This window comes from Carcharodon carcharias, chromosome 25 (genome assembly GCF_017639515.1).
Source record: "Carcharodon carcharias isolate sCarCar2 chromosome 25, sCarCar2.pri, whole genome shotgun sequence".
Lineage (NCBI taxonomy): Eukaryota > Metazoa > Chordata > Chondrichthyes > Lamniformes > Lamnidae > Carcharodon > Carcharodon carcharias.
Window position 1 is genome coordinate 34,831,471 of NC_054491.1, and position 27,717 is coordinate 34,859,187.

Below are 27,717 nucleotides of genomic sequence, written 5' to 3' on the forward strand. Positions count from 1 at the left end.
CCTTGAAGCTGTTTATGAATTTAGAACCCTGTTTCTCCAACTGCCTGTGAAGAATCTTAATTATTTTACCTAAGGTGTTGGTTCCGACATTACCACGACAACTGGCTCCAGTCCTGAGATTTCCCAAACTCTGGCACTAATCAAGCAACTTTCAGAACTCCTGATATTAGCTGCAGAGAACAGTATCTATTCCACTGTCTGTACTGTCCTTTATCGCTATCATTACCCCATTCCTTTTCACTCCCCTCACTTGAATGGACTCCTGCACCATGATGCTATGATCGCTTTGTCCACTTTGCATCTCCTTGTTCTCACTCTACTGATTTTTGAAATTGTCTCCTAATTCTGCACAATCGTTTCACTGCAAATGTCTCTATTAAAGCAGGAAGACTTCTTTTTTAAAACACAGAAAATCTATATAAATACAGGATCGATGCAGCAATCTTCTGACCATGCAACAGCTTAACTTCATTAGCTCCGATCTTATTGAAAATAATTCTCCATACAGGTGAGGCGTTTTTAAAATATTTTATTGGTCAATAAATTGCATCAATATGTAAACCACAAATTCACACTTTAGACAAGTTATTGCACATAAAATGAAACCAGCAGCACAAATCTAAATACGCTTTACTTAAATTATTCCACATATTGGTCAGACTATTAAACTCCAAGAAAAGGGCATTTTAGTAACATAACTGGTAGACTTACCATTAAAACAACTTCAACATAAATAAAACAAAAGAAAATGAAACAAACAACAGCACCACAAAAAAACTGAAAGCAGTGGACAGCATAATCTGCCCTTTGTTATGTTAGATTTGGTTACTCAGAAGATTTTAGTTGGGATGCTTCATTGATAGCTTAGCTGTTCCTGACAAAAGCACAGGGTTCTTTTACAAGTTTATAGCATAGCTGTCAGTCTAAGAGTCTGTATAAACCTGGAGAAGGGCAAACTGCAGATCGACAACTGCTTTGTATATGAAAAGTAGTACAACACCCTTACTTGCGTCCTACCCTGGCAAAATAATTAGGCTGGTGTTATCTCTGAGATGGCCTGTGACATGAAATTTATCTGGAGATAACTGGTTTTAACAGTTTGATACATTCCCAAATCAAGACATCTCCCCATGAGGGGCCCTATTTATAAAACTGAGTAAGAATGGAAAATAAAAGCAAAATAAAAGTGAATTGAAGAGATAGGCAATTGTAAGATGTCAAATAATGATTTGTGCGTTTGGAAATTAAGCTGTCCTTTACTAAAACTAGAAGTAACCAACTTAGAAATCACCATTGTTTTTCTTTAAAATTGTCTTTGGAAATATTTTCAATTTTACCAAACCTTTTGTCTTCAATTGCAAAATTCAGAAAAATGATTAAATATTTTTAAGAAATCAATTTCTCACAATTAAATAAAACACCACCAATAATTTATCAACCACTTGTTATTAAAAAGACACACATACATTTTCTGACCATAGCTCCACAGATCAGTCTTTTTGGTGATGATCAATCGCTGGAGTGAATCTAGCTTCCCAGAGCAGCTGAATTATTTCCAGGCCGAACACAAATGCACTGATGCAATCTTCTTCATTGAGGTATTTCTACACTGTCCGTCCCAAGCGTCGCATGAAGATAATACAGACTGTAGTGCTCTGACATACACTGTGGGTGGGAAGATGGGGGAGACAAAGTATGGCACAAGTATACAGTGAAACACATCCTCGAGATTGGTTTTTATTACATAGCTATCCTTTTGTAAAAGCTTGCTGGTTTCAGATATCTGAAACTGGGCTTAAACTGTGCAGAATATATATCCAGTAACCAACTAGACATCATTGCTCCACAAATCTGAATAATGGCCAAACTTGTTAATCATGCATTAAGGGAAGAGATCATTTTGATAATCAGTTTCTCTATAAGCAGTCTTTTCTAGCACCATCATGGACCATCTAGATGGCATATTTTATGAACATTTTTAAAAACTGTAATCAGTGAAGGATTCCTTCACTGTCGCTGGGTCAAAATCCTGGAACACCCTCTCTAATAGCACTGTGGGTGAATCAACACCACATGGACTGCAGAAGTTCAATGAGGCAGCTCACCACAACCTTCTCAAGGGCAATTAGGGATGGGCAATAAATATTGGCCTAACCAGCGATGCCTACATCCTATAGATGAATAAAAGAAAATATCTGTCACAATTTTAAAAAAGTGTCTCATAGACCCTGTAGGAATACTGGGCCTCCAGACACACTGGAAGCATTCTGAGAAAAAGAAGAATCAATCCTCGATTTTCAGGAATAATATCATAAGAAATAGGAGGAGTAGGTTTTTCAGCCATTTGGTAAGATTGTGGCTGACCTGATTGTGGCCCAACTCCACTTTCCTGACTATCCCCATAACCCTTAATTCCCTTGTCAATCAAAGTTGTAACAATGACCCAGCCTCCACTGCTTTGTGGAAGAGAATTTCAAAGGCCTTCTGAGAGAAGAAATTCCACCTCATTGCCATGTTAAATGGGAGATCCTTTATTTTGAAACTCTGACCCTAGATCAAAATTCCCTGACATGAGACAGCCTCTTAGCATCTACTCTATCAAACACCCTCAGAACCTTATATGTTTCTGATCACCTCTCATTTTCCTAAACTCTGATGAGTGTAGGTGCAAAATATAGGAACATAGCACTTAGGAGTAGGAATAGGCCATCCAACCCTTAAATCTGCTCCCCCATTCGATCAGATCATGACTGTGATCTCAAATTCACTTTCCTGTCTGCACGCTCCCCATAACCCTGGACTCCCTTGTGTATCAAAAATCTACATATAAGAACATAGAACTTAGGAGCAGGAGTAGGTTCAGCCTTTCATCCCAGGAATCAGCCACACATTCAACTCTCTGATCTCCTTTAACCTATGCCAATTTGCTCATGGCTCAGTAGTAATCCAAAGATTATGTTTGTGGAGTTACTTTTCAGTTTAGTCCCTATGTTCATTCGCCCTCAGCAGAACCTCTTTCTTGGTCCTACCAATGTCGTTGGTATCAATGTGGACCATGACAACTGGATTCTTCCCCTCCCACTCTAACTTACTCTCCAATCCTGAGGAGATGTCCCATACCCTGGCACTGGGCAGGTAAGACAGCCTTCTAGACTCATGCACTTGGCTGCAGAGAACAGTATCTATCCACGTACCAATACTGTCCCCTACTATAATGACATTCCTTTTTACTCCTCCCATTTGAATGGCTTCCTGCACTCAAGTGGTCAGTATGCTCATCTTCAGTCCCTGCTCTCATCCACAAAAGTTGCAAAAGCCTCAAACAAGTCAGACAATTGTAGGGACTGAGGCTCCTCCATTGCTACCTTCTGGATCCGCATAACTGCTTCACTCATAATCACTCCTTTCTGTTACTCACTACAGATCAAATTAGTAGTACCTAGCTTAAGAGGCTTGACTGCCTCCTGGAACAAACTTTCCCTCTCCCTGATGCATCGCAGTGTCCAAAATTCAGACTCAAGCTCATCAACTCTGAACCAAAATTCCTCAAGCTGTAGACAATTACTGCAGATCACGCTGGTGTCCACCAGTGCCAACATGCTATAGCTGCAACACACAACTTGCTCTGCCATCTTTATTTTATTTAGTTTAACTAATTGGGTTTCAGGTTTATATTTCACAGTGCCGCAGGTCAGCGTTTAGAGGAATAAAATCCTAAAAACTCATCAAGCAATCATCTACCTGTTCATCTAATTAATGCCTTTAACACTCACTAGCTTCTGGAAGCTGAAAACAGCACCCCCATACGCCAAATGCACTAAATTCCCAAGTTAGCATTTTCTGATTTTATTTCATATTTCCAGCATCCGCTGTATTTTGCTTTTATCCAAAGTTAGCACTCTCACTTCGTCTCACACAGGCCTCACCACATTCTGTGTGATAGCAAAACCTGTCTAATTTATAGAAATAATGAGTTACACCCAAGTTACAACTGTTAAGTCAGCTTCTTGCTAGTGATTAACACCTATTCACTTTCAGTTGAATGACGGATTACTGTCACAGCTAGGCAGTTACTGTTACTTAGGCTCCTTAACTAGTTTGCAGTTTTAAAGTTCTAAGCAGAAGTCAGACTGCTAATCTAAATTATGGCTTTAGAAAAACTTAGAGAGATTCCCACCTGCACCAAATTTCTAAGTTACTCATACCTCATAATATGCACAAAAAATTCAGGAGTTACCACAATTTTAAACTCTCCGAAAGCCAAAGGACAGTTTAATAGTGAAAATTAGAAGCTTCAGAAAGGATTATTTTTTCAAATGGCATAGTCTATTGCAACTCTATATTAATAGTTTAAGCTTCTGAAAGCAGACCAGTGCCATTTGGTAGTAGAAAACTAATTGCTAAACCCAAGAAAAGTAGACAAAGGATGATAATAATAGTCAACTGTTAAGCCTCTAGACATGAGCCTGGAACGTGACAGCAATCAACTTACTACTGTAGAAGCTGCGTACCTTCCTCTCAGGTCACAAACTGAATTGCCTCAAGGCTGGAACCTGACAAATATGTTTAAAAAGACTAAAACTAATCTTGCTAAACCATACTATAATCTTGACCATTGAATGATACAATAGTGTTAAGCAAAACTCAGTTATTGCTGCAATGAAGTGTACTGTGTCAACAGCAACTTAATATTCAAATATTTTCCTATGATCATTAATGCTTAGTTTTTTGCTGGTATTTCATCATAACTGATGGTAATTCAAGTAGTGCCAATAAAATGTAGCAATTTTGTCTTTTGTGACTCTGACAAAGAGTTAACTTACAGTTCACTCAGTGCACAATATTGTCTTGTGATTGAGTTGGCTAGGCTAATTATCGATATAATATGGGTTAGTGTATATGGAAAGGTCCAAAGATGCAACTTAGGCTCCTTATTAAACCTGCAAAAGGTAGACTCCAAATTAACTTGGCAACTGTTAAGAAAAAGCGAGTGGGAAATTCATCTGATACTATTAGCCATGATCTTATCAAATGGCAGAGCAGACTCAAGGGGCTGAATGGCCTACACCTGCTCCTAATTCCTATGTAGGTAAATTCCAATTTTTTTACATTTTGTGCAGAGTTCAACATCCATCTGCCACTCAACCTTTGGTCAGATAACTTTTAAGATCCCTCACAAGTATCTACTGTTCTACAGTAAGTATTTAGAAGGAACAAAAATTGTTTTAATAGGCATTATTATCCAGTTTGTGTACCTTTCGGGTTTTTATAGAAGACACAGTTGTTTGCACACTTGTCTGGATGGGAGTCCCAGAAATCGGTTCCACAACAACAGATTGGAGGTAGATCTGTGTTTTGTAATTTAATCTTCTCCATCATCTGTGCTCTTAAAGCTTCTATATATCTGCAATACATTGAAAATGACAAGGAAGCTGAGTAGAAGCAGCTTGATAAACTCAACCAAAAGCAAGTATAATCTGTTGTCAGTGATCATAAAGATACATCGCTCAATTTCAACTCGCCTAAAATTAATCTATTTACAATTGTATTGATCAGTTTTGGCTGGAATCTGGAGTTTTCAATCTGATCACTTGCTCAGCCTCTCCTTCTTGATGCAAAAAAGAAAGAGAAAGCTGAGTATAACACGGAAAACACTTGAATTATATTCCAGACCCATCAGCATTCAAACTGATAAAATACTTAGTAAACGCTTGGGTGAATATTCTGAAGGTTCAGTCCTGATTCCTTCTATTTTCGATGTTGACAGGACTGTTGCTGAGCTTGTCTTTTCCATTTTTTTTCAGCCATATAAAATGAGAAGATTCCGAATAAATTGTTGGGATTAATGTTTTACTTGAATAGAATTTTAACTAACTCCCATTAGCTGAAGCCTCTTATACAGATCATCCCCTCCCACCCAACTACATTATGCATCGGGACAGTAGCATTCCATAATCTTAAAAACTGCAGGAAACATAAATTAGTAGCATGAAACATCACAATTAAAAGTGCATAGTAGAACATTTTGCCACTAGTTCAGTGAATTCCTGATAAACAAGTAAAAAGTCAGGCTAATTCTCACCAACTGTTACACAAGATCAATTTTAATTCAACAGGTCTAAAATTACCTAAGGCAAAGCCCATTTGCCCAACTTTCAAGAACCTGTTGAAAACACATTGAGAGGAGGAGCAAATATATATTTTCTTACTTATAACTGATTCCACAAATCACAACATTTAATGTTAGATGTAACAGATTTAATTATACAGAAATTAAACATAGAGTTAACAGCAGTACTTACAGGAAAATGATACAGTCATATGAAATAGGAGAAGTAGTCATTTGGCCCCTCGAGCCTGCTCTACCATTCAATTATATCACGGCTCATCTGTTTGTGTTTTGAATTCCACATTCCCATCTAACCCCGATAACCTTTGATTCCCTGGCCTAACAAGAATCGATCTACCTCTGCCTTAAAAATATTCAATGACCCCGTCTTCACCACTTTGAGACAGTGTTCCAAAGTTGCAAGACCCTCTGGAAAAATTTCTCATCTCTGTCCTAAAAGGGTGACCCCTAATTTTAAAATAGTGCCCCTAATTGTGGACTCACGCACAATAGGAAACATCATTTCCACATTCACCTTGTCAAGACCATTCAGAATCTTACATACTTCAATCAAGTCACCCATCACTCTTCTAAACTCCAGTGGAAACAAGCACAGTCTGTCCAACCTCTCCTCATAAGACAACGCACTCATTCCAGGTATCAATCTAGTAAATCTTCACTGAACTGCCTCAAATGCATTTACATTCTTAAATAAGGAGACCAAAACTGCACACAGTGTTCGAGGTGTGGTCTCGTCAATGCCCTGTATAACTGAAGCACAACGTCCTTACTTTTATGTTCAATTCCTCTTGTAATAAAGCATTCCATTAGCCTTCTTAATTACTTGTTATACCTATATACTTTTTGTGACTCATGCACAAGAACACTTAGATCTCTGCACCTTGCAATTCTGCAGTCATTCTCCATTTAAGCAATACTCTGCTTTTCATTCTTCCTGCCAAAGTGAGCAACTTAACATTTTCATACATTTTACTCCACCTGCCAGATTTTTTCCCACTCATTCAACCTATCTATCCGCAACCTCCTTATGTCCTCTTCTCAACCCACTTTCTTACCTAGCTTTGTGTCATCTGTAAATTTAGCTTTCATGCCTTTGCTCCCCTCATCTAAGTCATTGATATAAATTGTAAAATGCACAAAACCTGCGGGACTCCACTTGTCACATCCTGCCAATCAGAAAAAGACCCATTTATGCAAACTCTGTTTTCTGTCAGCCAGCCAATCCTCTATCCATGCTAATGTTACTCCCTATACCATGAGCTTTTATTTTCTGCAATAACCTTTGATGTGGTACCTTCTCAAATGCCTTCTGGAATCCAGGTATAGCACATCTACAGGCTCCCCTTTATCCACAGCACATGTTACTCCTTCAGGGAACTCCAATAAATTGATTAAACTTTATTTCTATTTCACAAAATCATATTGACTCTTCTCAATAACCTTGCGTTTTCTAAGTACCCAGCTATAACGTTAAAGCTAGCGTGTTGTGTTGGAGGATTCAAGTGCTATAGTTCTGAGATTGATATGCAGGCTACAGGCTTTTGAATCCCAAATCTCTGTTCCAACACTCATATAAACTTTTGTTACCCCCTTCTACAAGACAATCCACTCATTTCTGCCTTACCTAATACCAGATTATTAGATGAAATTTAATGAGCTTCTACTCTCATCACAAAATTATTTTTCCATAGATGGTACAATTTCCATACTTTATCTTATCAGTAATTTCAGTCTTGTTCTTCTACCAAGTGAAAATTCTAAGTATAATTATGTACTATTCCATACCAACTTCCCACTTCTAAAATAGCAATATGTAGTCCCAGATTTTTTCCATACAGCTTATCAATTAAATTTATCAGTAATAGTCACTGGAATTTATTACAATTACTTTTATTGTAAACTAGCCATTGCATTATGGTCAGTCTAAATTCAACAGTTCAGTGGTCATGGCATCCAAATTGACATGCACTTCCTCACTTAATAGCAAAAAGCTAAGAGAACCATTACTACAGTATTTTTATTCATTCGTGGGATGTAGGTGTCACTGGCAAGGCCAGGATTTGTTGTCCATCCCTAATTGGCCTTGAACTTAGTGGTTTCAGAGGGCAGTTACCACCTTGTTGTGGGTCTGGAGTCACAGGTAGGCCAGACCAGGTAAGGACGACAGATTTCCTTCACTAAAGGTTATTAGTGAACCAGATAGGTTTTTTTTTAACGTCAATCGAAGATAGTTTCATGATCTCCATTACTGAGACCAGCTTTATATTCCAGATTTATTAACTGAATTCAAATCCTACCAGCTGCCATGATGGGGTTTGAATTCATGTCCCCAGAGCATTTGCCTGGGCTTCTGGATTACTAGTCCAGTTACATTACCACTATGCCGGTCTCCCCCAAAATGTATAAAGAGAAATCAATAACAGTGCATTCACAGGAAAATCTGATTAATCCACCTGTTGTATTGTGACTTTGTTATTAAACTGATACCTCCAAAATCAGTTCTCCAGTAAGACAACTCTGCAAGGTACTACCAGAAATATTTACTTCAAACTATGTACATATATCTTGCACTGCTGCAAAGAAGCAAAGATTAATTTGATCACATGGTTTATTTCCTTCACTTTTCTCCATAACTATAAAACATCCTATGTCCTGTGAAAGCCAGAATTCTCAGCATACCTGGTACTCTCTCTGTTTTGTTGGGCTTTGACCTTTTCTGCTCTCTTCTGTTTCTCCTCTTCCTTCAACTGAGCAATCCTTCCACTTTCAGCCACTAGCTCTCTCTGATGAGTTATCTCAAGCATCCTTTTCTCTTCTGCTTCTCTTAGTTTCTCCTTCTCCTCCTTAATTCTGAGCAACATATTCATTTTTAAAGAAACATGGATACAGAATTGAGATAAAGGCTAAAGGTTGGTGTGGGCATATGAATAAGCCTGAGCCAATGTGAAATTCATGTTATTTACAAGCACAGCACAGTCAATCCATTGTCATTTTTTGGTTTTCCAAAGTTGTTCACTGCGTGAAGAGCTTGGTGAGACATCAACGATGCAATAAAATGCTTTATAAATGCAAGTCTTTTGACTCATTGAATGATTGCCAAAAATATTTGCAACTATTTCAAGGGGCTGTTCTCCTTAGAGCAGAGCAGGCTAAGAGGAGACTTGATAGAGGTATTTACAATCATGAAGCATTGATATAGTAAACAAAGAAAAACTGTTTCCAGTGGCTGAACAATAAAGAATCAGAGGGCACAGATTCAAGGTGATTTGCACTGCCTGATAGGGTGGTGGATACAGATTCCATAGTAGCTTCAAAGGGTAATTGGATGAATATTTGAAGTAAAAATAAATTGCAGCCAGAGAACAGGGGAATGAGACTAATTGGATTGTTTTCCTAAAAAATTGATACCTGCTCAATGACCCCTTTCAGTGCTGTAACATTCTATGATTTATGGAATTATGACAAATTCAATAACATAAATAGTCTTCTACTAGAGTTTAAATGTCAAAGGATTTGCTCATTTGTGGACAAGTGATATTAAATAATTTTATGAGCTAAATGTTCTGAAGCAAATTCTACTGATGATTGCCACAATGACGAGCAGTTATCCAAGTTGAGGCAGCAACTATGTTGCTGAGTTTGAGCTTCAGCACTGCCTCAACTAAATGTATCACTCACTTTGCTATCCTCTTCTCATGCTCCTGCTGGCGTCGATGTTCTTTCACCTGCTCTCGTTCAATGTCCATGAAGAGGCGACGGTACATCAGATACTGGTTACCACGCTGGGAAAGAGATCAATCCAGAAATATATCTGCATTATTTTAGTATTTTTCAGCAGTCTAATTATCTGCAAAGTAAAAGAAGCTTGGTTGAGAGACAACCAGACCTGATGAAAATTATTGTCCTTTGAAAGCATAATGTGGCACCATATTAAACAGGTTCTTGAACCATTTTCATTAATAGAAAGCATCTACCGCACTGAGGTGGCTCACATTTTTATTTAAACATATGTTGGTATCTCAGATGCTAATACAGGACAGCATTATCAGCTTGTAACCTGGTTTCCTTTCCTGGGAGTTGCTTCATTTGGCAATCCAACAGATTATTTGACCACATGGAGATATTACAGCCAAGCCTATTTTCAGCAGAGCTGAGTCCTCACATCAACATCCTAGGGGCAAACTTTGACCAGAAACAGAACTGGACCAGCCATAAAAAAATACTGTGGCTACAAGAGGAGATCTGAGGCTGGGAATTCTGTGAAGAGTAACTCACCTCCTGACCCCCCAAAGGCTTTCACCATCTATAAGGAACAAGTCAGGATTATGATGGAATACTCTCTCACTTTCCTGGATCAGTGCAGCTCCAATACTCAAGAAACTCTACGCAATCCAGGACAAAGCAGACTGCTTGATTGGCATTCTATCCACCATCTTAAATATTCATTCCTTCCACCACTAGTTCAAGGTGGCAGTAGTGTGTACCATCTACAACAGGGGTAATCAAACTTATTGAATCTAACAGCCTCATATAATCTTCAGTTGTTCAAGAGCCACAAGACATGAACAAACTTTACACAGGCTAATTACTGTCCATAGAGGCTTTGTGGGTCGCCATCCTGGCTGAAAGTCTTTGAAAATCCAGCTAATGTTGTCAGGGTTATAACAGGGTTAATATTTAAATCTTCAATTTTTTCCACTCTAACCTTCCAGGTTTCCTTGGCACAACTTTCTCCTCCTAACTTTCAGGCTTCCTTCACACACTATGCAGATTGTGGCAAAAATAAATCTGCTCCACTGACACACATCAGAGGTAGCACTTAACTGTTTAACTGACTTCTGCAGTCTTGCTCTTCCAATGTGGAAAATCAATCAAGAGGTTTAAAAAACGGATTCATTTTACTTACAAATGATGTAACCACCTACTGAACCACAAATTTGAATCAGAGTACCTGTATCCCAAGAAAGTAGATTCTTGTTCTGTATTAAACTACTTCCTCCCATTCCAGACAGAAGCCGCAAGATGGAGAATAAGCAGCGAGTGAGTGGGTTAGGGAGCAGAAGAACATGGCCATGCAGCCCTACGTGGGGTAACTACAGAAGAAATCTTGCAACAGTTCTGGAATGAATCAGTAAGTAGGTGGGGAGTTAAGAAGATCAACAATTCATTCCAGCACTGCCGCAAGATTTCTTTTGTAGTTTCTCGCTGGTCCAATGTAGGGCCGCATGAGTCACGCAGCAGCACTTTATATATGTTTAACTTCAGTGACTGCACCTGTGTACTGTCGAATAGAATTCAATGTCATTGTAACAATTCATATTTTAATTCATGATCGTATGGAATGGGAGATTCTACTGTCAGATTGATCTGACCAGGATGGTGGGTTTCATTTTCTGGAAAAAATTGTAGAGACATATTTACCAACAAAGGATGTTGTTTTGTTCGTTTCTGTTTGGACTCGCTACAGAATCCCCAAATGTTTCACGGCTCATGAAGTGAGCCCTGCAAACTCAAGAGAACCTCAAAATATATCTTTTGAAAAAACTTTTAAAAGATACAAGGGTAACTTCTATTTGCCACGCACTTTTTGAAAAACCATCTTGCAATGAGCTGTTTTTTTGACTGATTCGGGAATTTTTTGTTTGATATTAAATCTGAAACAAGCAGCAGTGAAAGCACACCAAAGTGTTTGATTCATAATGATCCTCTGAAAAGTTATAATAAAAATGGAGTGTCTCCCTCTGATATTGTCGGGGCAATAAAAACAGAAAAATCTCAATTCAGCTAGAGCAATACTGAAATAACTATTTTGCTACATAGTTTATTGTAGTTAATGATTATCTCATGTTACCTCGGTGGCCATTTTCTCTGGCTCTTCCTTCCCTCCTCCCAATGCTGTTGCCTGCTCCCTGATTCAATCCTGTCTCCCACCCACAAAGCGTGATGAACCGGTTTTGCAGCACAAAGGAAGGGCTGCACTTTATGCATTGAAGAGCCACATGCAGTTTGGCCACCCCGATCTATAAGATACACCAGAGCAACTCACCAAGCCTCCTCCAGCACCTTCCAAACCCACAATCTCTGCCACCTAGAAGGGCAAAGATGGGAGATGCATGGAACACAATCACTTCCAAGTCCCACTCCATCTTGACCTGGAATTAAATCATAGTTCCTTCACTGTTGCTGGGTCAAAATCCTGAAACTCCCTCCCTCTTTTTTAAAAATTTATTCATGGGATGTGGGCGTTGCTGACTAGGCCAACATTTATTGCCCAATTGTTTGGCAACGGTTTTGTGGTCATCATCCGACTTTTAATTCCAGATTTCACCATCTCCTGTGGTGGGATTCAAACCTGGGTCCCAGAGGATTATCCAGGGTCTCTGGAATACTAGTCCAGTGACAATGCCACCACTTCCCTGTGACATGGACTGCAGCAGTTTACTGCCACCTTCTGAATGAGAGATGGCCTTTCCAGGGATGCTACATCCCATGAATGATTAAAAAAAGCTGGTTCTCTAGACATGCATTCCCAGCTAGAGACATTGGATACAATTAGGAACTGGAACTCTTGAACTTTCTCTGATCCCAGGATTGCTGTGACCAAATTTAGTTTCATACCACCACCTAATCTCAGGTGAACTAACTCAAGCACAAACTGTGAAACAGGGACCATTTCTGCTTAGCTACTTAGTCTCTCAGCCGCCAATTGAGCACTTACACGTTCTTCCAGAGCTTCTGATATCCGGGTGGTCGTACCCCGGAGATATCCCCCAAAATACACTGGGGCACCCGCTGGAAGTCCCCACACACTGACTACGTGGAAATTGCCTGGGGAAGTTTGGACTTCAGATGGGGAACAAACCTACATTTGGAACCTCCTGAAACTCTGAGTTAAAGTCAGAGACTTTGGGCGGTTCTGACTTACTTAGCAGAATAGTTAGAAAGATTAAAACCAGTTCTAACTCCTGGGTAACTACACTGCTGACCACCTGACACCCCACTGAACCCCGCTCCCCCCACCTGCCCCAACCACCCGACTATCCTCCCCACCACATGACCACGCCGACCGTCAGCCCCTCCCCACATGACAACCCTGACTTTTCCCCTGTCCCACATGGCCAGCCCAACTAACCCCCCACTACATGGTCACCCCAACTACCCCACCCGCACCAGGTGGCCACCCCGATATCCCCCCCCTGCACCACATGGCCGGCCTGACATACCCCCCCCTCCACCACATGGCCACCCCCACCATCCCCTACCCAATCATTTGACTATCCCCCACACCCCAAGGCCACCCGACTATCCCCCCCACCCCTCCCAAGGCCACCTGACTATCCCCCCCCCCCAGGCCACCCGACAATCCCTCCCCAGACCACCCGACTATTCCTCCCCAGACCACCCCCCCCCCCCAACCACCCTACTATCCCTCCTCAGACCACCCCCCACCCCACCCGACCAAACCACCCGACTATCCCTGCTGACTGTACCCCCGCCGACTAACCAACTATTGCACCGCCCCCACCCCACAACCATCTCCCCAACCTGACTACACTCTGAAGCCTCCAATTATTCCCTCTGGATCCCACCCCCAACACCCCACTGACCCACCCTATTCCCTCACCTATTTACCTTACACACAACTTCTCTCTGTAGCTTGTCAAAATGGATTTTGGACATTTTAAACTTACCGGTAATAAGGCAGCTGGTGCTATAAAAAGGGGGCTCGGCTTGGCTTCCCCCAACGCTCCTGTACTACAAAAGGAGGACTCTGTGCTCCATGTTTCTGAGGAGGCCCAGTTCAAAAGTCCAGGTGAAAAACATGGAGCTCTAGTGCAAGATAAGCAAGTAGGAGCGGCATGGCAATCTGACAGTGATTGCCACTTCTCAGCAGATTTGGACCCATGTATATAATCATACAAAATGAAAAAAGCAAACGTCAAGAGACTACGTCCTACACAATTACAATAACAATCTAAATACCCAACACTAAATTTTTCTCCAGTTTTACTGGGTCTGTTAGTTGCAATTTTGTTCAGGTCATACACCTGCCACAATCAATTCAACATGGTGCAAGCTATTAGGAAGCTTATGAACGACCCAGTGGAGGTATTGAGATATTTTTGCTTCCCTTTCATCCACCCTTCCAATGGTAAAAGTAACCTGCTTTTTTTCCACTTCATAAAGGTCAAATTTATGCCTGAGATGGATCAAAAATATCTGTGGGTCATCACCCCAAAATTTTGTTCAACTCATTTTAAAGTGTACAGGGCTTACCTGTTTCTTACTCTCTTCCTGGTCCACACCAGGCCGCAGGATGAGTGCTGCCTTATAGTCAGTACTGAATCCTATACAGGAACCAGTAAGGTAGGGCTCACGATAAAGTCGACTACAGGGCTGAAATAACAATTCACATACACAAAGAATTAGATCAGAGTCCACAGTGAGGAACTCAATCAATAACACAAGTCACAAGGGGTCAGAAAGTCATGCAAATTTTATTTTTTCACATATAATTTTCAAATTTTTACAGGGATACACACCTTTAATTCTGTTTATTTTCCTATTATTTTAATTGCTTTTTTTAAAATCAAATTCCCATTTTGCTTAATTGCGTAATTCAAATTACTGGCTAATTTGAAGTATTTTAGTACAATAGATGGCCTATTGTCAGGACTTAGCCATTACTTTTAGGCTTCAATCAAGTTGTGACAGGATTAGTTTTTTTTAATTCATGAAATGGTCTGTTAATTTAAAACAAATCATCAACACTTTTGAAACACCAAAACTGTAAAACATAACTGCTTCAGATTAAGCATGGCAGTGAATAAATTATAGTTAGCATGCAAAGAATTGAGCTATACATAATTATAGAAAACTTGACCTGAGTTCAGAATTCTGTGGCATAGGAAAAAAAAGGAAATGATTGATATGTTGGACTGCTAGATTTGGCCTCAGTAGGCTGTTTCTATAATTAAAATAGAAAGTGTCCATCTATCATACTTAAAAAGAAGTTTTTGATGATTCAGTTATTCAGTTTGGTCACACCAAAGTATTTTTATATTACTTAGAAATGATAGACAAAATGGAAAAGGAGTAGAAGTAGCCCTATAGGATGAAAAAAATAGGGAGAAAGAATCATAGCCCAGAAAATCAGCATGTAGAATTACAAGAATGTAGCTGCAAAATAACAATGGGCAGAAAAACACTTATGAGAGTAGTTCATAGGACCTCTAACAGTGATCATAGTATTGACACAATCTAAAATGAGGAAATCAGAAGATCATCTGACAAGAGTAGTGCAATAATCATGGGAAACTTTAATCTTCATATAGACTGGGTGAACAAAATTGGCAAAGCAGTTTGGTGGACAATTTCAGGGAATGTTTCCTAGAACATTATGTTGAAGGACCAACTAGGGAATAGACTATTTTAGATGTTGTACTGCGCAATGAGACAGAAAGAATCCTCTGGGGATCATAATATGAAGAATTTCAAATTAAGTTTGAGAGTGATGGATGGTAAGTCCAAAACTAGAGCTTTTAGCTTAAACAAAGTCAGTTTCAGGGGTATGAGTTGGCTGAGGTAGATTGCAAAATTAGGCTAAAAGATATGATGGTAGACATGCACTGGCAAACATTTAAACAAATAATTCACAATTCTCAATTAATATATTTTCCCTTGAGAAACGAAAAGTGCTACAGCCATGGCTAACCAGAGAAGTTAAGGATAGTATTAGATTAAAGAAGTTTACAATGTGGTCAAGGAACAGCAAGACTAAGTTTCGTGAGTGTTTTAAAGAAATCAACAAAGAATGACCAAGAAATTGATCAATTTTGAGAGTAAATAGCAAGAAATATATAAAACAGGTTGTAAGACCGCTTACAAGTATGTAAAAAGACATTTTTGAAAGTAAATGTGGATTCCTTAGAGACAGAGACGTAAGCAATTACAATAGGGAATAACAGAAATGGCAGAGCCTTAAGCAAATACTTTATGTCTATCTTCACAATCAAAGACACAAAGAACATACTGGAAGGAAAAAACAGAACAAAACTGAATATGTTGCACTAACTTCATGCAAGATGGTTACATCAGAGATATATAAGCCAGGGAACCATGGTTACAACATTTTCATCATCCCTTAAAGTGACACTGGAAGAAGGCACAGGGAGTCAACATAATGCCTCAAATTTTGAGAGGGTAAGTTTGGGATGCTGCAAGGTTTCTTATTAGAAAAGCGAAGAAAAATAAACTAGTAAAGATGAAAAAATTAGCCTCAGATTCAGTTTTATTCTAGGAATGAATGTGAAAGCTGTAAATAGTTTTAAATAAGTAGTATTTTACACATCAAAAACAGAATTACCTGGAAAAACTCAGCAGGTCTGGCAGCATCGGCAGAGAAGAAAAGAGTTGATGTTTCGAGTCCTCATGACCCTTCGACAGAACTGGATCTTCTTTTTAGTTTACCATAGATGAATAGTATTTTACACATTGATTTGAAATCTCACATTTAGATAGATTCTGCATTGCTGCTTGCTACAATACAATTTAGAACATTAACCTGCAAACCCAGGACTAACCCTTTCATGTTGTAGCTCAGGCTGGAGTGTAACAGATTTCCCAGCCATCAATTTCTGTGACTGTTCCTGCAGCTCTGCAGGCAGGTCATGCTGGCCTTCCAAACATGTGAAATCTTCTGCGATGTTTATTTGTGCCTCTCTTTGGGATACTGGGTTCTGGAAAAGGAGAAAGTGCCCTGAATGACTAGAAAGCCGCACTGTAAGCTTTTTAACCTCCACACCCCCTCAAGATTCTGGTCACCACATAATTAACAAAGGAACTTGGATACAGCAATCAAATCAGTATAGTAAACCAGCATCTCAATCTGCAGTGGTGTAATAGATATAAGTTTCCAACTGATAAGAAAACATTTTTGGCCATAATTCCTTAAGTTACTGCTTAGGCTGTGGAATTTTAATGTGGCTTATAAATTTATGAGAAAACTGTATATTGGACTCCACTTTGGAGAACAGTTTGTAGAATGGAAAGATACGAGGAAAGTCACAGTTTAGTGTGTTATAATGAATCAGAGAACGTCACAGAAGTTTGTAAAATTAAGTCATAAGTGGACGCCAATAATAAAACACAAGAAAATATATCAATACCTTTCCTTGAAAGTCCATATACAATCTGTACATTAAAGACCTATTTAACTTCTTTTTAGTTTACCATAGATGAATAGCTAAATGCAAGAATTCACAAAACTGATTTTTTTTCTCCAAGGCATCACTACTAAATTTCATTTTATTCAATTCTGATTAGTTACTTTTCAGATAAAGCTCCCATGCTTCCACCTAGACTTCAGCCACGTGTTCCATTCACAACTTGATTATTCCTAGATCTATAAGTATTATAGCCTTTAATTCCCCTCAATCAGACATGTATGTAAAAGAAATAGGAACAGAAAATGCTGGAAATACTCAGCATTGCTGCTTGATACAACAAATTTAGAACAATAACCTGGAAACCTAAGCCTAACCTTTTCATTTTGTCGCTCAGGCTGGAATGTAACATGTTTCCCACCAATCAGTTTCTGTGGCCATTCCTGCAGCTCTGCAGGCAGTTCATGCTGGCCTTCCAAACACGCGAAATCTTCTGTGATGTTTAGTTGTGCCTCTCTTCGGGATACTGGGTTCTAGAAAAGGAGAAAATACCCTGAATGATATGACCAGAAGGCCACCCTGTTGACTTTTTTAACCTCCTCAAAAGATTCTTAACACAAGAGTTAACTTTTCAGATCGCTGACTTTTCATCAAAAGCTGTTTCTCTCTCCACAGGTACTGCCTGATCTGCTGAGTATCTCTAGCATTTTCCATTTTTATTTAAGATTTTCAGTATCTGCAGTATTTTATGTCTGCATTCATGTAAAAGATCTCAGTGCCTCTGGAATCAGGTTAGAGGGTGGCACAGGGTGAGGCCATATGAGGACGAAAACAGCCAAGATTCTTACTCAAGGGTAATTGTGCTATTTATATTATAAATCAAAAGCACGTTTTTATAAAACACTTTTATGATTTCCCTAGAAGAGAAAAAGCTATCATAAGCACAATATGCACTGATCCTTGTTGCAAAATGCAAGTGTGTACATTGTAGAAGAGCAAAGCTAAATTGCAATGCGATTGTTAGCAGTCAAATGGCCTATTAGCACTCACTCAGACTTGAGGAGCCACATGGACATATTACTGGGACGATTTGAACCAATGCCGTCAGGGGGAGATGGGAAGAAAAATTGATTAATAAAATCTGGTCCTGAAACACCATTTCTATTTGAATGCAGACAGAATTTCAACCACTGATTTCAGGCTTCCAATTAAACCCTGTTTAAAAGTGAGGCAACCCTGTAGTCTCATAAAAGTCTGTTAGTTCAACCAGATGATGTAGTGTTGAGTCATAAGTAACTGATAGATTTTGCTGTAATGCTAATAAATAGATTTTATTTCCATTTCAAGGTTAAATTAACATTACATTTAAACATTAAATGGCTTAAAATTTTGATTTCGAAGTACATTAACTAAATTTTATAAAACATTGAATTCAAAGTTTTCTTGTAATGTCACTGTAATGGGTTCTCTTGTTATTTCACCATTTTACTTTCAGGGATTAAGGATGGAAATCTTCACACACAAGGATCGAGATCTTTTCAGGATGGTGGTAGATCCCAATGATGGCAGCAAAGCCAGGGGCAAACTTGCCGTGGCCATTCTGGGGAGTCCTGACAGGATCTTATATCCATCAGGCAGATAATGAGCTGCTGTTGCGGTTTCTGTCCCTTTAAGGAATGAGATCCTACCTCCAAAAGCTGTTGGCTCTCAGTCCCTGCAGCATCAATGGTAGTGGTGGGCATAGTTAGGACTGCATACAACCCAGATAAAATGAATGCTACCCTCAGACCAGGGTAAGTGGCATCAGGGGTCACCAGGGCTAGATAAGGCCCTGGTGAGGGGTAGCAGGTTTTGCAATGGAGGGGGTGAGCACCCCATGGGCCGAGAATGCCCGGTCAGGAGGCAACCCCCCACCCCCCACAACCACCCCAGCCCAACCACCCCACCTCTCCCAACCACACCTGGTGGCTTCCTCACTTCTCCATGTGGCAGAGGGCCCACCTGCTGTTGGGCAACAGAAAGAAGCCTGTAATTGTTATTTATGTGGATCAATTCCTCTGGGCAGCACGTCCCTGAAAAAATGCCATGGCGTTGAGAAGGCAATAGACACTCCAGCCCCCACTATCCCCCCTGATTTTTCAGCACCCCCACCACCCACCACATCCCATTGCCTCCTATCCCACTCTTTCAGGCCTTGTAAAACTCTCTCTTATATTTTGATTCATGGTTAGAATATTCAACAACATATTCCTGAAATACATTGCCAATTTGATCAAGAACTGTGTTTTTTTTCTCAGAAATTACCAGAATTGCAATGTATACAATGGAGCTTCAAGCATTTTAGTGATCTAGAGCATATAAGACCAACATCAACCAGCATCTGATTTTCTATATCATGGAAACATAAAGGTAGCTTTAATTAAGGTACAACTAAAGCTTTGGTTTAATAGAAGTACCTGGCATTCAATTATGAGAACTAAGGGAGATGAACTAATGCCTGAGTTAATGTTCACTATAAATATTCCAACACACAATAATGCAGAAAATGTATTCAAACTGCTTCCCACATTTTCCAAAACAGCTTTCAGTCATTGTATAACTTATATAAGCGAAGATTTTGACCACTTGTTTAGTTTTTCTAAACACAAAAAGGTAATCTCGAGGTTGAAACCCTACTGTAAGAACATGTTCTTTCTACTGTGAAATCTGGTTGTTTCAACTAAGATTGATGGAACTGAATGTGTATTTCGCTAATCTTATTTCACTTAAGACCATCATTGTTAGGACTGCACAGAGCTCAGAGAAAATGGACACCACCCTCAGACCAAGGTAAGTGGAGTCAAGGGTCTTTAACTAATGCTGGCGAGGGGTGGCAGGTGTTGCCATGGGAATAACCATTGCAGTGGGGGCAGGGTGGGTCTCCATCGGCCAAGAGTGCTCAAACAGGAGTTGGTCCAATGTTCCTTGTGGACACAGGCCATAATAAATAACAAACAAATTCATCATTAAATTAGCAGTTGAGATTGAAAAAATTAAATCTTTCTGGATTTTTCTTACACAGAGAAGTGTAAAAGCTCAAATTGGAAGTTAGGGAAAGGAATCACAGCTATCAAGTTCACGAATCAGTTCAAAAACCAAGATATCTGCATGCCCAAAGACAGTAGATTTATGATCCTCAGGCTTTAAGACCAGTTACATTACTGATTGCAAATTAACTCACATCTCTTGTCGGAGACACCCTCCAGATTCCTCCTGGAAGTGCTGTGCGCAGGTCCGCCTTTGGTACTGTTTGACACGATGCAAGCCTATGCCGAGCCTGTTTTGTAACTTTGCTGAGCTAAAACAAATCAGGGTCGTTAGTATTAGTTTCAAAAGAACGGCTTCTGCATTGAAGTGTATACAAATGTAAAATGTAATAGAAAATATATCAATATATTAAACAACATTTCAGTTGTAAGAGCTATCTTCACTTTCCATGTAATGCTATTTTACAAATGCTCTGAAAGCATGCAGTTTATGCAAAATTACCTTTAACTTTAGTTAGAAGCAAACAAACACTCAGATCAATTTTTAAGTCTAAACATAACAGGATAAGATAAAGTAAGCAAGCTATAGGTTTGCACCTACAAATCTCTGCAGAGGGCATTTCCAATGTCAGTTGATCCATAAAGGGGATCCACTGAGATGCACATGGCAATAGTTTGTCCAAAAACAGAGACAAAAATTAACCAACCCCAACTTATGCAATTACTCATCACAAATGAACTGGCAATACCTGGGAGAATGTTACCTGTATGTGTTTTCATTTGGTGAGTGAAATTAAACACTTTTGAAAACTGATATATATTTGTTTTAAAAAAAATCTGCCAATTAGAGTGTGTGTGGAGTGTGATCTAAATTATTGCACACTCCAATATAACAGACAAGAATCTTCCATTTCACTACAGTAATATAAGCCTGTCACTGACATTTATTACAATGTAGATCAAATGGTCACGGATTTTCTGGTACAGACTCATTTCCTCAAATGTATTTTCAGTTATAAGCCAACTTGATTACTTAAATCTTGTTACAATAGAACTTCCTTGATATGTGAAAGTAACAAGAGACCTTGTCTTGGCTTCTAACATGAGAAGTAGTTAGTTGTCTACTTCTGCCTTATTTTTGAATGACAGAACAAATGAATGAGCTGCAAGTCCAAAAGGTTTGGTGGTGGTGGTGATGGTGGCGGGGTGGGGGCTGGGGGGGGGGGGGGAAGAGAGAGAGAGAGAGGTGGTGATTGCTCAAGGTCCTGGAGGAAGAAATGGGTGATTTGACTTATATGTTAGAACGTTCTTCAAGCAAGACTGGACAATTCAAGTGCTACTACAAGACCCTTCAAGGGCAATTGCCATGGCACTTTGTCAATGTTAAACTTTACCAGGTTATATCTCAACAACTTATGTTATAATCCCTGCTGAGGTTACCCTGGACAAGCATGATCCCAGAGTGGAACCCAGCATGATAGATCCTAACTTATATTTGTTTATTTAAATATGTGGAGAGTAGCTACTGGACAGAGGAACAGGAGTCAACTGATGAACATTTAACAAAAGAATAAAACATTTATTCAACAAAAACCATATTACAATGCTCCTCCACCTACAACTAAACCTTTACAGATATATACAGATTTGTAAGGATAACACAAGTCACAAAAGCTATCTTATACTTAATGTACACAGTAAAATACCATTTAAGCCTATGACACCCTGTGGTCAGACACACAACACCCTGAAGCCAAGTGACATGTGCCACATCAAACGGATGCTACAGATCTCTCAACTCCCCCCAGACTCTTGTCACACCGTGAGCCAACCAGTCTCACCAAATTCCATCCTTTACACAAGGGTTTCCAATTTCCACTCTGCAAAACCTCGCCTTGGAATCTTCTCCCAAACTGACGTCTTTTCTCAGATACCTTCCACAAAGGATCATCTCAGGTTTCGAACTGTCCTGATGTTCCTCTTCCCTGGGTCACCACATGCACTCAAGCTGTCTTCCATGCACTCTCTCTCATCAACTCAGCCTTAACAGTACACCATTGCTTCACATGCCCATAGCTAAGAACTACAGACCTTCAGTTGTCACTTTGAACCTTCTTGCAAGCTGTTCTCAATTTAAATCTGAAGCTTGGAGCCTTTCTCTCTGCCCCTCACTATTAACTTCACTTAACTGGAGCTTTTCACAGGTTCCTGTCCTTGCTTTGATTACAAGGTTTTCTTTGGACTTTCCCCTCTTCCACTCCCTTAAATTTTTGGGGGTTTTCTTCGCTTAGGAACTTTTTGTTCTTTTGGGAAATCTGCAGTTCCCTCTTCCAGTGTCCAGTCTCTCTGGGTACTGGCTTCAACTGAACTTAAAACTGCTGTTTCTTTAGCTGTGTGTGTATATCTGTGGGAGGACCCTGCCTATCTGTGCCCCCCCCCCCCCCCCCCCCCCCCCCCCCCGTTGCTGGGCAACAGCACTTTTTCTACTCGTGTTTATCTTTACCTTATAGCAGTCATAAGCTCCTCGTTAGAAACGCAAGCAGCCTTTTAAAGTGAAACTAAAACTCCATTTGACCTTTCTTAAAATAGATATAGAAATATAAATCAAACTTAAACTTTAAAGCTAAAACTCATTCCTAACACCCACAAATACAAAAATAACATGCTTAAATTAACTCTATTTCCTAACACTTATTTAATATCATTTAATTGTGCTCTTGTACTTTATGATCTTTATTATTTATATTGCAATTTCTCAATAAATCTCTCACGTTGGAACAAAACACCTTCTAGTCTTTGCCCAAGGGACCAAATCTTTCATAAATTAGTCATACTTAGATATTATTTCACAGATACATGGAGAAACATGACTAATTATTTCTGTGGAGCATCTACATTGATTAGGCTTCCAATCAGGATTACTGAACAAAAATATTGTGCAAGACTCAGAGCTCAATGTTTTTTGCATTTTATACTAAAAATAATGGAATTTTATTGTTGGGAAAGGAAGGCTGTATATTCATTGCACTTATTTGAAATTCTAATTCCACTGTAACATAGTAGGATTTAATGATATGTAATTGTCCCTTGTCACTGAAAGTGCCAGTCTCATATTAATGCTTTGATTCAAAGTTGAAATAGCCTCGAGGAAAGTATCTCTAGGATGTGCTCACCTTCCGAGCTTGATCACTGAATATATTTTCATCTTCCTCTTTGTCACTGCCTAGCCCGTGAGCATGCACCCACCTTGAGCTTGGGCTAAAAATAGCAAACTCTGCATTACTACCACGAAAAATGCAAGTGTCTTTATTTGGAGTGAGGTGTTCAGCTGAAGCAGAAGATTGCTTTATCACACGATCATCCCTTTCAACCTAAAAAGAACCAGAAATAAAGTAGGTAAAGTGGAACAGTATTACATACAAGTAAACTTTCATGCCTCTACAGTTTACTGCTTAAAAGTAGGGTATGGAACAGCTTACAATTTTACATTTGCTACTTTGACTTTTGATCAAACTGACAATCCTATCTTCATAGAACAGCACAGTACTTTACGTGCAATACATGAAGCATTATGGCAATCTTGACTTACACCTCATATTAAGGAAATCACAACTAATGGGACATTTATTGAAAAGTATTGTGCAACCTGGATATCTCAATGTGATTATACTAAGATACTGTATTTATGTAATACACCCATCACTTTTTTTTCTCAGAGCAATGTTTGAGTCGTTCAGCAACATGAAACATGCCAATAAACTGCATCAGTAAAAAAGCAGAATTGGATCTATTGAACATAGTAACCAGGAGCAGTTCTCAGTCAAATTAATTCTCTGCAGCACTTTGCTCCTGAATTATTGTATACATTTGTGGTTTAAAAAACCTTAAAAGGATGGTTTATGTTTAAGTTATACAATGAGCTCAGCACCACTTCCAGGATACTGGACACTGCTGAGTCCATTGATATAGGGTTTATGTAAGTAGCGAAAGTAAGATGAATGGCACTAGAGCACAGTGATGTTGCTATATGTTACCATGGTCTCTCATTCTCTAGCAGATATTTAGAACACATGTACGTATTCAGCTTGTAGGCACTAAAGGCAACAGTACAGAACTCATGTTTCACCCATATAACTGCAATTTCAGTATTAAAATTTTGTTGTTGCAATAATTTATTGGAAAAACATTTGATCCACATGATAACAAGATGGCACCAATTTGAGATAATCACAACGAGTTAAAGAAAACATTGGAAAAAAAATCTTTACAGACTGGTCAGAATCTAGAATTTAGAATCTAGAATTCTGCACACACTTCTGTTGGTGTGGAGTCCACCAATTCTTTCAAAAAGGGTACTACTTGCTCAAAAACAGGAATAAGAACACCATGCTTGGTATGTTGTTGTACTGCAACATTCTATGTTTCTACCCGTTAAATTGTCAAGTAAAAGGTTAGTATTACAATTAGACCTACAAAAGAATTTAAGATAGACAGTAAAGGTTAACGGAACACCAATATTGTCTCTAGATATTCATACAATACTTAACCACATTTACAAAGCATGCTGAAAATATAATATTGCAGATCAGCCTTTGCAACGATTACTTCTTTGAATCCAAAAGAACAGACCGTCTACATGCACTGCAATAGTAAACAGTGTGATGACAAAATAAAGCCAATATTTTTACCATTAAACCAAGTCAATAGGCTACCAAAAGAAAAAAAACTGTAGATACTGGAAATCTGAAATAAAAACAGAAAATGCTATAAATACTCAGGTCAGGTAGCATCCATGGAGAGAAACAGAGCTAATGTTTCAGGTCTGAGAGTTCTGATGAAAGAACTCTATTTCTCTCTCCACAGATGCTGCCTGCCCCACTGAGTATCTCCTGCATTTTTTGTTTTTATTTCAAACAATTTAGCAGCAGTCTGCTCCGTGCCAGACTTTATCCCTCTATCACTGGAGGGATTTGGCAAAGTTGCTGGTGCTGTACAGGAACAACCTCATAAAAATTGTGAGCAATATGAAGTCATTATTGAATTAAGAAGGATTAATACTTTCTGTTAAGAACTGCAGGGAAAGACATGCAACATAATGGCTATGTTCAAATTATATCGTCAATGAATAACGAGAGAAATAATACAAGCTTAAAAATTACAAAAATCTAACTTGGAAATTGTGTCAAATTTAGGCAGCTATTGTGTTCAATTCAGTAAATATTAAAAGACAGAGTACTAAAAAGCATATTCTTATATTCCTAGCTATATGTGGATATTGAGAGGAAGATTGTGGATCTGTATAATAAATTTTTTTTTTTAACAGTTTCTTACTGCTTCATAAGATCGCTGCTGTTGCTGCTTTTTGCGCATTCGGGCATACTTGCTCACACGGTGCTTCACCTCATCTTGAAAACGCTTCAAATTCTCCAGTTTTGCTCTATTGATTTCCTTTAGTTGCTCATCCACTTCAAGAGCTGAAATCTAAGGATAAAGAAACCACCTTAAACAGAACATTGCATGATTCAAAACAGTTAAGAAGTCACTGTATTACAAATATAAAGTCAAGCCCTTTCAATGAATAGTTGTAAAACTTTAAATATTTAAAAGAAAATGAGAGATTAAAGTGATGGCAGAGCAAATGATGTGGGAATTTATATAAAAGTGCCCTTCTATAAATAGGCACACAGAAGGTGGTCACCTCACAGCTATAATATCTTGGTGAAAAATTCTTGAAATTGATGAAAATTGGTAATAAACTGGGAGTGCATTTGTTTTTATACTGAATCTAATATTCCAAAGTTCTATGAGGAGGGGCATTTCTCTAAATATTGCAGGGACAAAATCAATTATTTCAATGCTCCGTTTCACTAAAGAACTGCAAATACAAATTTATAGCTATTAAATTAAATGGGAGATATCTGATGGCTGGGATTCAAGAACAGGTTGAAGTATAACGTTAGGATTTTTTTTCATGTATATAATCCTATCTGGCGCTTGTGAAAGGCTAGCCCTCATACACGAGTAGGCTTTTGAGCAAGGTTCCTCAAGACTCAAGTCACGGTTGTTCACATAAGGTAAAATATAATTATATCTTCAAAATTACTGAGGTTTTTTTTAAAACCACAGTACATTAAGCAGTCCAAAGCCTTTTAAGCCAACATAGGAACAGCACGGCAAGTGAAGAATTCACATGGACAACCATTCAGTTCCCCAAGGCTATTACTGCCCTAGCTCTACACAGCACAGAAACTTCAGAATTATATATATTCAGAGATCTAGGCCATCGTGATTCTCATTTTTAAGATGATCATATTTCTACAGTCGGTGTTTTGTCCTTTGAAGGAAGTACATGGAGTATTTTTCCAAGATATAGGCTGAGTATAAATGCAAGTTCCAATTTATCAAAGTTAATAAAATTTCAAGTACACAAAATTTTACTTTCAAATGTTCAGCATTAAAAATGTTCCCCAGGTTATTCTTACAATAAATAAATTACTGCAAAAGACAGGTAAACCAGTTATCTTCTACACTTCTCAGCATAGGAATGCTGCAACTAGATCACTAAAACATAGCAAATACTGGCATGAGTTATTTAAAAACTTTGATTCTACTGTAGCTCACTGGTTAGGTGCACCCACTAATGTGAAACTACCTCCATTATCTCAGACTTCTATCTGTAAGATCTGTAATCTGAAATATTAGCTGATCTGAACAGTACAAATGCTACAATTGGGCTCAAACTGGGCCAGTTGAGAGGAGGGAAAATTATCTAGCATCCAATTCCTCATTGTTACAAGTGACTGACTGCCAAGAATCACAGTAAACAAAAACAGGATCTGACTGCAATGCCCCACAATTGAATAGTTTCCTGACTGCAGATTTACACAATAAAGTAGTTGGATTAGGTTTGATTTGGCAAACAGCCAAAATAAGCAAAATAATAAATAGTGTTCTATAACTAAGGTTGTGTCTCAAAGGGTGATTTGAATAAGAATGTGATAATAGTCGGCATCCCTCTATCTCAGGAGATGATAGATTGCATCCAGGGCGTGGCAGTCCCTTCCGCAGTTGGCACAGATGTTAACCTGGGGTTGACTGATTTTTTTCTCCTCTACCGGGCTCTCTTTTCTGCTATCTGGTTGTTTCTTCTGTTCTCTACTTTTTCCAGGCCCTTCCTAACTGTCTGGCATTCCGGTCAGCAGCAACATGCACCGACTCTGATCCCAGTCAACTTGAGGTCTCACTTGAGACATCTTTGTATCGTAGACATGGGCAACCTATTAGTCTTGTGCTGACAGCAAGCTCACCATAGAGAATGTCTTTGGGAATGTGGCCATCATCTAATGGGCACACGCGACCCAGCTAACAGAGTTGCCACTGACTCAAGCAGCCAAAC

General features: G+C 38.9%; 1 protein-coding gene across 3 annotated transcripts in view; it reads right to left on the reverse strand.

The window, feature by feature from the left end:
- Nucleotides 1-513: 513 nt before the first annotated feature.
- The window catches only part of ccdc15 (coiled-coil domain containing 15), a 38,522-nt gene continuing 11,318 nt past the window's right edge, over nucleotides 514-27,717 (reverse strand). For 2 of the 3 annotated variants that reach the window (XM_041174110.1, XM_041174111.1), the window contains 10 exons: nucleotides 25,653-25,802; nucleotides 23,495-23,692; nucleotides 20,516-20,632; nucleotides 17,673-17,828; nucleotides 16,714-16,869; nucleotides 14,408-14,527; nucleotides 9,809-9,912; nucleotides 8,810-8,980; nucleotides 5,256-5,404; nucleotides 514-1,665 (listed from right to left, as the gene is read on the reverse strand). In XM_041174110.1, coding sequence (XP_041030044.1) covers nucleotides 1,550-1,665; nucleotides 5,256-5,404; nucleotides 8,810-8,980; nucleotides 9,809-9,912; nucleotides 14,408-14,527; nucleotides 16,714-16,869; nucleotides 17,673-17,828; nucleotides 20,516-20,632; nucleotides 23,495-23,692; nucleotides 25,653-25,802 — 1,437 coding nt within the window. In that variant the 3' untranslated portion in view covers nucleotides 514-1,549. The remainder of the gene's footprint in view (nucleotides 1,666-5,255; nucleotides 5,405-8,809; nucleotides 8,981-9,808; nucleotides 9,913-14,407; nucleotides 14,528-16,713; nucleotides 16,870-17,672; nucleotides 17,829-20,515; nucleotides 20,633-23,494; nucleotides 23,693-25,652; nucleotides 25,803-27,717) is intronic. The other variant, XM_041174112.1, reaches the window with a different exon arrangement.